The sequence below is a fragment of the Trichosurus vulpecula genome, chromosome 5 (genome assembly GCF_011100635.1).
Source record: "Trichosurus vulpecula isolate mTriVul1 chromosome 5, mTriVul1.pri, whole genome shotgun sequence".
NCBI lineage: Eukaryota > Metazoa > Chordata > Mammalia > Diprotodontia > Phalangeridae > Trichosurus > Trichosurus vulpecula.
Genome location: NC_050577.1, coordinates 264,944,079 through 264,958,507, shown reverse-complemented (window position 1 = coordinate 264,958,507; position 14,429 = coordinate 264,944,079). Strand labels below are relative to the sequence as shown.

Below are 14,429 nucleotides of genomic sequence, written 5' to 3'. Positions count from 1 at the left end.
ATAGGGACATGATTTATTGGGAACATGATTTATTGCAAGGAAAAATACACATGGTTGCCATGTTCCTAAAGGCCACTGCTAAGATGGAATTCCAATAGAACTAGCACAACTCACTCCGGCTCAAAGAAAGGTAGCTATTGGTAGGCTGTTCCCTCTCAGCAATGTAACAATACTCTAACTATGTCAGTGACAGATAATGGAGAACAGCAAGAGCCATAACATCATAATAAGAACTTAAAGGAATGGCTATGGATAGCTGGAGAGGCTTAGAGAAAAGATCATGAGAAAGCTTTACCCATGTCAACAGAGAAAACTAGATAGTTGTGACGAATTATTGTGATGAACTGAATCCTAGTAATGGTGATCAGTGCCCCTGGACAGAAGGTAGTAATTGTGGTGCTCTCACCTTGGCTCTTTTTCTGGCATGCCCATGGTTGGAAGCCCGTCTCTGCAAAAAAGAGGAAAGAAATCATTAAAGGCAGGACAAAAAATCAACACTTGTGCAACCATCTTCTGGCTTAACCGAGAAAATCTACAGCTATGGGAACGATGCCAGAAGCACCCAGGCCATCATAAGAGTCAGAGATATTAAAGTGACAGGTGAAGCACACTCTCCAAACCTGCAATTCACTCCTGAAACAATAAAGCACCCAGAGCTGACAGGCCACCCCACAAGCCAAGAAGGATCAACTATGGCAAAGTCATTTAACCTGTCAGAACTCAAACTTCCATGTGTGTACAAGAAGAAGAATAATGATGATACTACAGCAGTGCGCAGATTACTTGGGATTGGCAGGACAATGATGGCCAGGAACGTGTGCTTCTACTAAGCTGATTTAGAACATCGAACCCCAACCAGACAAAACTGAACTGAGCTGGTTTCCTCAGCTGGCTTTCATGCCATAATGTTTCATGGCTTTCTTTTGTAATATTTTTAATTCTATGGTTTTTAAGAATAAACATTAATCCAAAGAAATTTGTAAAAGTTGTTGCTCTAAAATAATAATTTTAACGACTATTAAGAGATACTGCTGCATCTACTGGTGTGCAAAAGTCAAGCTCAAGTATCATTCAAGCTAACAATGAGAAAGAAATAGCTGGACTGAATCACAGAAGAAAGAATGGTCAAAAATAAGGGTTGGGGTCATGGTGAAGGGAGTAGACACAATGCTGAGGACTGAAAAACTACTGTTGTATAATAGCTTAACTAATCCTCAGAAAACAAAAACCTTCTGAGGGTTTTGACAGCTGGAGAGGTTGTTCCTGATTCCTCTACAGCACAAAAAAGTTGTTTGATATCGCTATGAAGAAAAGATGCTTGTCATGGGTAAGACAATACAAAGACTGGAACACTGAAAATAGAAAAATGTAATTTTTACCAATAAAACTCATTTTTTAAAAATTCAATCTTACACCAAAATTAGTCCAGGTGAACCTATAAGATCTGGGTATGATATCAGACTACAAAACATTCATACATACCCCTAAAATGTTTTTGAGGATCTTTTTAAATATCTGGTGGCCTTATAAATCTTGTCTCCATTGAAAAAATGAACTATAATAAACATACTGATATACTGAGAAGCCAACTTGTTCCAGAATTACAGAAATTCCCAAACAGAAATGTAGTACATCATGGCAATCTATCATGCCACATAACATGAAAGATTAAAAAATTTACACAAATGATGAAGATAAATATGTTTCAATGGCCTAGAAACAGGTCTAATTTAAACCTCATTGAAAATTTATGAACTATAATAATCAAGGTTAGACTTGGAAAAGTGCATATTAAATGGATTCAAATTTGTAAGAATAAAAGCCTTTTTCCAATTGACAAATAGTTAAAGGATAAGAATAGGCAGTTTGCAAAGGAAGAAATCCCAGATATCAATAGCCATATTTTTAAAAATGCTCCAAATTACTGATAATTAAAGGAATACAAGTTAAAGCAACTCTGAGGTTCCACCTCACATCCATGAGATTGGCAAAGTTGACCAAAAAAAGGGAAAATGACAAATTTTGGAGAGGCTGTGGAAAAACCAGCATATTAATACACTCATAGTGAAGCTATGAATTAGTCCAGCCATTCAACAAAGCTACATGGAACTGTATGGGGCGGGGAGAGGGAGGGGGGCAGCTAGGTGGTGTAGTGAGTAGAGCACCAGACTTGCAGTCAGGAGGACCTGAGTTCAAATATGATCTCAGACACTTGACACACTTATTAGCTGTGTGACCTTGGGCAAGTCGCTTAACCCCAATTGCCCTGCCCTCTCCCCTCCCCCACTGCAAAACAAACAAATAAATAAAAAATAAACTAGAACTGTATCCAAAAAGTTCATATGCTTTGCCCTTATGATACCACTACTAGGCCTATACTTTAAGGAAATCAAAATAAAGGAATAGGATCCTTAGATACAGATTTTTTTATAGTAACTCTTTTTGTGGTGGGAAAGAACTGGGTATATGTCAATTTAACAATACTATTACATCACAAAAAATTATGAGAATTTCAGAGAAACCTGGGAAGACTTATATGAACTGACACAGAGTAACATAAGCAGAACCAGAATTATTTGCATAATAGCATTTTAAAGACAGAACAACTTTGAAAGACTTAAGAACTATTATTAACACATTAACCAACCCCAGTTCCAAGACTGATCATAAACCATGCCAATGAACTCTAGACAGAGACACTGGAGCCAAGATACAGTTTGAGACATACTTTTTTAGACATGGCCAATGACAGAATTTGTTTTGACTAATCATTTTTATTATAAGGGCCTTGTTTTCCTTTTTTGTCAATACGCCAGGGAGAGATAGGAAGGTGAGTAAATAATTTTCATTAAAAAAAAAAAACAAAAGAATGAAACAAGTACAGCAAAAGGAGGCCATATCGCATAGTAAAAGTTTTTTTTAAAGATGCAAAATCAAAAAGTTTATCAGGTAATACTTTTTTTTTCCTTTTTTTATATTTATTTATTTTATTTATTTAATATATTTAGTTTTCAGCATTGATTTTCACAAGAGTTTGAATTACGAATTTTCTCCCCATTTCTACCCTCCCCGCCCCCCCCCCCCCTCCAAGGTGGTGTATATTCTGGTTGCCCAGGTAATACACTTAATTAAGCTTGTTGCAGCTAATTTGTCCACCACTGCACCTTCCTTAGATGGTTATTGTGAGGGTCAAGTTAAGATTATGTATGTAAAATCATTCCATGGGTCCAACAATTACCATGAAAAAGTCATTTAACTACCCTGAAATCTGAGATTCCATAACTGTAAAACAGAAACAATAACACTTATACTACCTATGTCACAGATTTATTTTGGCCTAATATTTTATTAACTTTAAAAAACTAGGTAAATGAGATTTTCATGTAATCAAAATTGACATTTTATCTTCTACATTCTCTATTCCTAAATATGAGGTTGTATTCATTTGACTAGGTCATTTAAAATCAGATTCATCTGTCAGGAGCTTATAAAAGTATTTGTTTGGGTTGCTTTTGTAGATCCCGAACTATCAATGATTACAAAACATTTGTTTAAAACTTAAAATTTATTTTTCCATAGGAATAATGGTATTATGCTAGTCTATAAAAGTCTATTTTTTTAACCTGCAATACACCTGAAGTATAGTACAACTAGTACAGAACTTAACCAACAATTATGGCAATGCTTCTATGGGCATAATAGGTAGAAAGTAAGAGGAAAAAAGGTAGGTGTCCATCCATGGTGGAATATCCAATAGTCAGTCAGTGATCCTATGGATGGAGTTCAAGAAAGAGACCAGTACTCGATCTATTAGATATGGTGTCATCTGTATAGAGATGAATCCATAGGAGCTGATAAGGTCACTGAAAAAGAATATATATGGGGAAAAGAAGGTCCAGGACAGAGCCTAGGGGCACACTCACAGTTAAAGGGAGGAATATCAACAATGACTCAGAAAGAATTCTAAGAAGAATTAGTCAGACACATAGGAGAATACCTAAGAAAAAGTAGTCACAAAAATCCAGAAAAGAGAAAGTATCCAGGGGAAGAAGGTAGTAAAGGACAAAGACTGAAAAAAGCCATGAGATTTTGAAAGCAAGCAAACACTGGTCATTTTGGAGCAATTCAGGTGAATGATGAGGCTGGAAGCCATGAGCTGCAAGGGGTTGAGAAGTGAATGAGAGGAGAAGATGTAGAGAGGAGAATTTTTTCTATAAGTATGGTTGTGAAAAGAAAGAAAGATATAGGATGACAGCTTAACAAGACTGGGAAATTTTAGGGCTAGAGAAAATCTTGGCTTGTTTGGAGTTATCAGGGGAAGAGCCAAAATAAAGGGAGAGATTCAGTCAGTCAACACACATTAATTAAGCACCTACTATGTGCCAGGTACTTTACTAGGCACTGGGGATTCAAAAAGAGACAAAAGATAGTCTCTGCCCTCAAGGAGCTTACAATCTAAAGGGAGAGACAATAAGCAAACAAATATGTACAAACGAAACACATACACATAATAATGAGATGAGGGAAGGGAAAAGGTTTTGGGAAAGACCTCGCAGAAGATGGGATTTTAGCTAGGACTTAAAGGAAGCTGGGAAAGCCAGCAGGTGGAGATGAGGAGTGAGTGAATTTCAAGCAAGGGACAGACAGAAAATGCCTGGAGCTGAGGGATGGAGTGCTTTGTTCAAGGAACAGCAAAGAAGCCAGCCTCACTGGATCAAAAAGTACATTTCAGGGAACAAGGTACAAGAAGACTGGAAGGGAGGAAGGAAGGTTAAAATTATGAAGGGGTTTTGAATTCCAAACAGAGGATTTGGTATTTGATCCTGAAGGGAATACAGAAGCCACTGAAGTTGGGTGGTGGTGACATAGTTGGATCTGAGCTTCAGGAAAATCACTTTGGTGGTGGAATAAAGGATGGTTTGGAGTGGGCAGAGACTTGTGGTAGGCAGATCTACCTGCAGGCTACTGCAATAGGCCAAGTATAAGCTAATAAGGGTCCCATACAAGGATGGTGGCAGATCGAAACAGAAAAGGGGACATATTCAAGAGATGCCTTGGCAACAGAGAGTAAGGAATCAAGGATGGTATCTAGGCTATGGGCGTGAGTAACTGGGAGAAATGGTATTGCCCTCTATCCAAACAGGGAAGTGGTAGTGGGGAAGGATTTAAGGGGACAGAGTTCCATGATGAAAACGTTGAGCTTAAGATGTCTACTGAACATTATATTAGGAAGGCAGAATTTATGATTTCAAAGAGAATCTCATATGTGCCTAAAAGGTCCAGAACCTCAGGATATAAGGAATTCTCTAGGCAGAAGGCAGGAGAACTAAAGCATGTATTTACACTCCACAATAACAAGCCCACAAACCAGCATCCCCATTTTGATATTTTCATCAAAAGCTTCCAGGCCCAATAAGTCCGCCTTACAAGGGTAACCAGGAGGCCACAGAGAAGCGAGATGGTATAAGACAAAATCGTATACATGCTTCCCCTCTATAGTAAGAAGATTACACACTAGCCTCTAGTCAGCTCTGCTACCAGCAGCTCAGCTTCGGCTGTAGGCGTCTCTGGCTCCAACCGGAAAAGGAAAGGAGGATCTTCAAGTCGTCCTCTCCCCTCTTATAGAGTTGTTGACATCATCAAGCACCACCTGAACGACCAGGGCCAACTGGTTCTTGACTTGGCCCCTCCCCCTAGCGTAGACCACGTTAACACACCTCCCCTCAGCCAGCCCCATGACTCATCACACAGGAAGCTCTCCGATCCCTGGCATGGTTGCTGGGCCTCCTGCCCCGGAAGAGCAAGCCCCAGCGTCCAGGGAAGCTCAACGAGGCAAGCTGAGTCATTCAAAGAAAACAAAGTCCATTCTGGCTACAAACATCCAGGTAGAATCATCTGAAAAGGCACCTGGAGATGTGAGATTGGAAGTCAGATGAGAGGTTGGAGGAGGATAGGTATATTTGAGAATCATCAGCATAGAAATGGTCATTAAATCCATGGGAACTGATGAGACCATCAAATGAAGTAGCAGAGAGGGAGAAGAGAAAAGGCCCAAGATGGAACTCTGTGGGACACCTATTGCTAGAGGGCAGGACCTGGATGAGGAGCCAGCAAAGGAGACTGAGGAGTGGTCAGATAGGCAGCAGGAAAACCAGGAGAGTATGGTGGCCTGAAAACCTAGAGAGAAGAAAGCATCAAAGAGAAGAGGGTGATAACAGATTAAACATTGAAGAGGGAAAAAGGAGGGGCCTGGATCAAGGTTACAAGTAGATGGACTGGCCCAGGTCAGGAAAAGGGCCACTTCATCAAATCCTGGAGGAGGAGAAAATGGGAGATGATGGCAAGAGTACAGGAGATTTAGAGGACAGGAGAAGGAGCTCACTGTGAATAGCCTCTATCTTCTCAGTAATGTATGACGCAAATTCCTGAGAGACTGTGGGAAGGGGCTGGTGTGGGATATTTGGGGAGCAAAAGTCTGGAATAGGGTTGCTATGAGTGACAGAGAACCCACTGGGGAGAAGTAAAAGGAATTTCTGGCTGCTTGATGGCCCAGGAGAGGTTAGATTATATAAATTTGTAATAGACCCACAGTCAGCACACTTGTATAACTTTTTCCAGTGCTGTTCAACAGCAAATGATTTGGAATAGATGAGACAGATAGTGGGAGTTAACACAGGGATGTGGTGTGACACGGCCTGAGCAATGACAGGAAAACTAGGCAAGGGGCTTTAGAGCAAGTGAACAGTATAACATGGAACTGGTTTACTTCTCAAATGGGGAAGAGAGGAAAGGGAAACCAGAAAACATACTGAGAGGTCAAGGGGATAGAGGACATGCTGAGGATAAAAGAACAGGATTAGGAATATCAGGCATAGGATGATATGGAATGATAATAGGTTGTGGTCTAAGAGTGCATTTTCAGAATTCTTAAACATGGAAACAGAATACTTGTGCTCAATGGTGAGGTCAAGGTGTGGTGGTCCCCGTGTTTGACTGAGGGCTTGTGACAATGCAAGTCACGGGAGGCCAAGTTGTTGAAACAATATTGCTGCTGAAATTTAGGATTACTCTTTGCAGAGGAACAGAAGAATGGTCAGGTTAGGCTGGAATTGGTTCTGAGACTAGGTAAATTAGTGGAAGAAAAAACAAATCTTGGAGGGAGAAGTACTATCTGGTGACAGAACTACCCTCTTCTCTGCAGTCAAAGTGTGAACCACTGCTCAATCACCTACACCAAGTGGCAATTTCAGAGCCTATTTTTGACCCAGTAAATGCTGATTGCTTTAACACAACCAGGATATGAATTTTAACACTGTGCACTAGGACAGATGCACAGTTTTGGTTGCAAGATTTTAATGACTACAACGTTTCATGACTTGTCCTATCACATGCTTGTGGTTCTATTTTTTTTTCTCTTCTCAAAAATCTTAAGTATATTAGAATACAGCTAGTAACTTGGGCATATGATCTAGACGAGAGTAGTTAAGCCATATGCATACACAAAGATTCTGAGATCAGGAATTGTGTTTTGTTCTCTTTACAAACTTCTGTGTGAATCTTATTACTTTAAAAAGAAGAGCCTTTGAAAGCAAGTGAAACGGAAATACAAAAAAGGGAAGCTGGACACCTTTGACCTTACATGTGGCCAAACACCTACAGGTTCCTCTGGCACCCAACAGGGATCCTGTCCAAGTAAAAGCCAAGGTATGCTTTCTTGGTCCCTTACCTGTGTCTCCTGCCGAACACTAGTATCCTCACCCTCCTTCTCAATCTCTTCCTTACTTGGTGACTTGGATACAAACTTATTCTTGCTTACAGACTCTTCCACCAGCTTTTTTTCTGATTCTTTCATTATTTCCAGGGTCTCTTGAGTAGTGTTACTGTTAGACATCTTCAACAGAATATAGCAGCGTCTATAGACACCTATGGGAAGAGTAAGTACAAAGAAAGCAATGGTATGAGATAAATTCTACATTTAAATTCCCCATGTACAGACCTGCATTTTATATTTTGGTGTCTCCTTTGTTCTGAACACAAAGCACTGGCTTTGGTAGCTTCCTGGGTTTCCTCTCCTGAAGGCGTCCCCAGTCCCCCAGCTCTCCTCAGAAGGCTTTTGCTGCACTCAAGCAAGATCTGCAGCATCAGGACAACGTTGCCCCACTTGCTCCACTCCCTGGGAAGAGGAAGATATACTTTGGCACCCCCTAGTGGCTCATCTCATGCACCCCACAGGGACCAGCCACTATCAGAGAGGACAGCACTGCTGCACACGCACAAGACTAGAAGCAGATACTATACCTTTGCATAAAGACTCCAAATTTTTTCTCCTCAAAACAACACTTGAAGTCAAACATGCCTTGGCACCAAAAATGGTTTGGGAGACCTTTCCCCTCTCATGGATCACTAACTATACTTCAGGCCTAACTACTTTTCTTCTGAAAATGCAAGTTGGGAAACTCAAATTCATGTCTGTCCTCAGTATAGCCCTGGAAACTGAACATATTAGTGGGTGACAATGTCTCCTGACAACAGCCATCAAAGACACTCCCTTTCCTTCTTAGATTGATTTGAAGATACAGGTAATCCTTAAGAAATGGGTGAGAAGATTCAGTGCTGCATGTATTTATCCAAGAGTTTACTGCTTTTGTTTGCTGTGATCCAGGACGCACACATCCTCAGTCTGCATGAGATCCTAGCTTCTAGAGACTAGCTGAAGCTACCTGAGCCAGCACTTTGTGTTTAGGGTCCCAATTAAAAAGTAAAAAACTTAAAAAAAAAAAGAAAGAAACTGTGAATTGAGGAAGAAAAAATGACTAGTGTTTTCATTTGTCTTAAGTCTTCTATAAAATCTTAAACATCACCTAGACTTAGGGACTCTACAGGAATTGCTAATATATGATCACAAATTGGTGCTCTAAATTTGAAGAACTACTAAAACATGAAATTCATGCCATCAATAACAATTCTTAGCTGGGCTACCTTAACAGGAATAAAGACAACACTTTGAACACAGCATCCAGCCATGTTTACTCAAATTCTTTTGTCATATTTGTTTGCATACCTCTTTCCTACTAATTATTGAGCACTTTATGGGTCAGGGACCACTTTTTAACTCATCTTTGTTTACTCTTCGGTACCTAGCAAAGTGCCTTTCATACATGAGATAATCAATAAACGTATCTTGAATGAATAAAACCTAAGATTTGAAAGAAACCTTAGAGGTCATCTAATTCAACTTCCTTCTCAGTGCAGGAATTCTTCCTAATGGGATTTCTAAAGATGGTCAATCTCTTCTTGAACATTTCCAAGACACACGGCTCACTACTTTGTGACAGCCGTTTCTACTGATGGATGGCTCAAACTGTTAGAAAATCCTTTTTTATATAACCAAAATACAGCTCCCTTTAACTTCTACCCATTAGCTGTAGTTCTAACTTTCTAAAGCAACAACGAACAAGTCCAATGCCCTTTTCTACATAGCGGTCAGATATTTGAAAATGGCAATCATGTTTCCTCATCCCAAGAGTCTCTTTTTCTCAGATTGCTATTTCAAAAAATGAGGGCCATGAGAAAAAATACAAAGCAGCTATTTTTTTGCAGCTAAACTATCAAATAAGTATGGAAATCTACTTTGTGGTTCATTTTCTTATTCCCCTATGGTACAGAAGAAGATCAACAATCCAGATACCTGGCATGATGTTATGGTGTTTGATATAGCCAGAATTTCTAGGCCAAAGTACCAAGAAGAAAATTAAAATCAAGTTGTCTGGGGGACTGATGTCTATGCACTATTCTGTCATGGAGGTTGCATTTTGTTTAGTCCTGTCTTCTAACTTCATCCCCCTCCCCACAAAACAGGGGATACAATTATCAACTCCAACTTAAGCTTCCAAGAGTTCTTACTGCCTTCCTTCTCATGGGCAACAGGAACACTAAATACATCTACCTATTTCTGGGACTACAGATAGCTATTTCCAAAGAACTACTGGTTTCTCCAAAATGAGGGATAAGGAAGCAATAGAGAATGATGCAATATTAAGAAAGCCTGTATAAGTATCCATCAAGGACACCAAGAATAGTGAAGACCTCAAAAACAAATTATGCTTTAAAAAAACCCCAAATCTAGGAAGTTGTCCACAGAGACCAGAAAAACAGACTGCATCCAACTGTCTCCTTAATGGCTATCTAAGTCAGAAGACCCATCCTGTTAAACATGGTTATCCTATGCTAACCAATGCCACTTAAAAGTTTTAGCTCAGAACTTCCTTTTGTACAGTTCCCACCTCATCCCTGGCATAAATAAGAGCTCTTAAAAATACTGGCATACCTCTCAATATTAAAACACAAATGAAAGTTCCACCTTAAAACTGTGTCTACGGAATAAGGTTGTTATTCAAAAGATAATTCTTTAGAAAAAGAAAGGATAACTAAAAGAAGGGTAGATACAGAGAAATTATTTTCAAGCTTTATAGCCTGTCAGGGAGGAAAAAAGGGGGGTTGGAGTTTGAGGTAGAGAAGGGAGGAGACGGATGGGACTAAATAAAATGCAACCACAACAGGAATAATGCATAGCTATGAAGCCCCCACGAGGGCCTATATATGTGCCTCTTGCATCCTACTTTATGCACATTTAACACTTCAGCCAGGAAAGCAGTACGATTTCTAAAGCAGAATGTCTCCTGAGGACACTCGGCAGCTCAAAGCTGCTCACAAGGGACCGTCAGACTGTTGGGGCCAGAAGATAGGATGATAAGCAGGTAGGTGATCAGGAGGCAAGATATAGCAATCTTTTGTCAGGGAGACTGCTGCATATTCTCTATAAATTTCTGGTCTGCCAGGGTAAATGCATTCCAGAGCAGAATGAGATTATGTATCCTTCCATCAACTTTCTAGGCACCAAGCCAAAAGGACATTACACAGGAGACTCTCAGGGACAATAGAGATAGTCTGGAATTGTTTGCTTAAGAATATAGAATAGACCATATGAAGAGACTACCAAGACAAGAATAACTGCTTAATGTGAAAAAACAAAACAAAACAACAACAAAAAAAACCTCTGTCCTATTCCACTAAACGAACTATGGCAACATTAAGGCCTTACACCTCACTATAATTTTTTCGGACCAAGCAGAAACTATTTCCCAACTAGCCACCATGTTAAAGAGAGGGGAAAAAAATGTAAAAAAAACCCTGAAGTCACCAAAACCCATTCTCATATAGCCCTTGATCCTAGAGATAGAAATACAGGAGGACCAAGAAGCATTATGAACAGCTCGAACTTAGAGAGGTAGTTTCTGTTTAGTCCATGGGTTATGTGACTATAGGAAATAACTGAAAAAGAGAAGTTCCTTTTGGGTCCTCTACTTCAAAGCTCTGAAAGGGAATGAAATATACTAGAGAGCAGTGTATTGGAATATAAAGTACTAATGGAACACAGTCAATTGGAACATGTACCAACCCCTTGAGGTCTATAGGAATCAACCAAAACTAGACTTCATTAGCACTCACTCAACTGATGTTGATGGTGGTCCCAATTTCAAATCACAAAAACAAAAAACATACTTTTCTGTGGCTGCAAAGGAATCACTAACTCATGGGAAAAGCCCACAGGTCGTGGTTTCTATCCATAGCAATTCTTCAGGAAGGAATGAAGAGGGAGTAACTCCATAAAATGTTCTGGAAATGTACCTACTTTCTTTGTTCAATATCTGCTATGGCTGTACTTGCCCTGAAATGAGAATTGCAGGTGCTTTACTTAATGAACTGACACGTTCATTGAGCTTCGCTGCAATTTCTGACAGGCTCCCTGCATTGCTGGCCAAAATTGCATTTTTCACTTCCTTTACCAAAAGGAATCGAATCTTCACCTCCCTCATAGAGCATCAGAGATGGTTTTCTCTATGCTGCTACTATTCTTATTGATTCAAAGAATCCCAGAATAAAGGGAAAAAATACACAGAACCACAGGGATGGAAGGGATCTTAAAAGGCCATCTACTTTTTTCCTATCCTTCCCAAAGACTGAACTAACACAAACTATCTAACTAGACAAGAATATATCACCACTTTATCTTTCATAGCATGGTTAGGATGCTCTTCGTAGCTAATATAAATTTCACAGTGTATTTAAGTCCAATCTCTCCTACTCTTTTCTAATTAACCAATACCATAGATACAACATAGTATCTATCATTCCAGGTAATCATCTCTGAAGTAGAGACAGTCCTATTATAATAATCCAACACAATAAACCAATCAATCCAGAAGCATTTATTAAACACCATTTACATGTCAGATCTGAAGAAACTGGGGCTTCAAAGGTAAAAATTAAACAGTTCCTGCCCTCAATGAGCTTACTTTAAATTGAGGGGAAAAACTCACACACACACACTTAAGGACATACAAAGTAAATAAAAACTAATTCCGGGGGAAACACTAGCAACTGAGGAAGGGGGCAGCTGTTGAACTAAGCTTTGAAGGAAACTAGAGATTCTACGACGCATGAGGGAGGAAGGAGAGAATTCTAGGCATAGGAAACAAGCATGGGCAAAGTCACTGAGGTATATAATGTCACTGAGAAATAGCAAGAAACCCAGTTTGGCTGGACCAATGAGTACATGAAAAGGAGTAACATATAATTAGGACGGCTGGAGGCAAGTTGTGAAGGGCTTTAAATGCCAAACAGAGGAGTTTGTATATGATTCTAGAGTTAACAGGAAGCCACAGTGGACTCAAATGAGCAGGTAAGTCAAACAGTCACAATTCTGTTTTAGGAATTTCACTATGTCAGCCCAGTGACGTATGGACTGGAGAAGGGAAAGACTTGGGGCAGGGGGATTCATTAGATTACTGCAATATTCCAAAAGAGGGGTGATGATAGCTTTGTGATTGGAGAGAAGAGATCAAAATTTTTTAAAAGTTCTGAACCTAAACACCAAAAAAAAAACCCCAAGAATTTCTTTACACACAGAAAACAGGATCACATATGAAAGCATAAATCTCTACTTCACACCAGTTGCGGCTTCTTTTTGAAAGTATGTGACAAATTCCACACGTTATTTTTAAAACCGTTCTGATTGTCTGATTTTTGTACTGAATTTCCTTTGGGTCTCTTCTGCCCATTTAAAAAAGTTTCAATGGCCTTCTTTTATTGGCATCATTATTGTTAACTTTCTTCTCCCTCCCACCCTAACCCCATGAAAAACTGAGACAAAGGAAGAAAAAAGAATCTTGTCTTGGCTTGGAAACATAGTTAGTTATTGCATTGCTCAGAGTTCCTTTAAGTCTTTCAAAATTATTTTTCTTTACCACGTTGCTTCTGTATATAAATTGTTCTACTTCAACTTAGTATCAGCTCATACTACCCAAGATTCTCTGAAATGTGTCTCTTTTCATTTCTGACAGTGCATTAATAATATTCCATTGCATTCACATACCACAGAGGCAATCTAAAGCACCCACTTACACTCTAGTTCTGTTTTTCACCCCTTTTAATTTCCCCTTCAGGACCAGGATGCTTGTTTTGCTTGTAGCTATTTGTTCCCTAGCATTATCTTCCCTCTTGATGTAGCTCCACCTACCCCCCACCCCTACTTGTTTCCACATTGGCTTTGATTTATTTCTAGACCAAATTCTGTTTGGGTGTTTCTGTGTATGTTCAGGCCTTCTTTGTTTCAGTTAAAAGTGAAAGTTCACCTGATGCCCACTTCCAAACCACCCCTTCCTCCATGATTGTATATTCTTCTCATGCATCTCAATTATGAAAAATAGCAAATTCTACCACCGTCTTTCTCCTCATCAGCATATTTCTCCTTTCACCACTCATTCTCTTTTCTCTCTCCAAATCCTCAGAACAGAACCAAGGGGACAGACAGAGAGCTGTTATGGAGGTAAAATCAATAACACTTGACATGAATCAACAACACCTGAAGTGAAGGGAAGCAAGGAGTCAAAGATGATTCCTAGGTTGCAAATTGGGTGAATTTAAGAATGATGGTGTCCTCAATAGAAAAATAAAACTAGAAAGAAAGGTAGGACTTGGGAGAAGCAAGGTAGGGATGATGAGTTCTCTTTTGGACTTTCTGAGTTAGAGGTGTCTAAAGGCCACTTGAAATGTCCTCAGTCAGCAATCCTATGAATGTATCTCAAGAAAGAGACCAGGACTGGATCTATAAGATATAGGGGTCATACGGATAGAGACGAACACAAAGGAACTGACAAAATTCTAAGAGAAGTACAGAGAGAGGGGACAAGGTCCAACATAGAGCCTAGGGACATACTCATAGTTAAAAAAGGAACATCTTCAACGACTCAGAGAGAATTCTGAGGAGAATCAGTCAGATGGGTAGGAGTTGAACTAAGAGAGAAACCCAGAAGGGAGAAAGTATCTAGGAAAAGAAGGTGGTCCACAGTGTCAAATGCTAGAGAATG

The 14,429-nt window shown here is 39.6% G+C and overlaps 1 protein-coding gene across 8 annotated transcripts in view; it reads right to left on the bottom strand.

Moving 5' to 3' along the window:
- The window catches only part of R3HDM2 (R3H domain containing 2), a 166,106-nt gene that overhangs the window by 49,092 nt on the left and 102,585 nt on the right, over positions 1 to 14,429 (bottom strand). For all 8 annotated transcript variants that reach the window (XM_036759546.1, XM_036759542.1, XM_036759545.1 and 5 more), the window contains exons 2-3: positions 7,727 to 7,923; positions 407 to 448 (exon numbers count right to left, since the gene is read on the bottom strand). In XM_036759546.1, coding sequence (XP_036615441.1) covers positions 407 to 448; positions 7,727 to 7,891 — 207 coding nt within the window. In that variant the 5' untranslated portion in view covers positions 7,892 to 7,923. The remainder of the gene's footprint in view (positions 1 to 406; positions 449 to 7,726; positions 7,924 to 14,429) is intronic.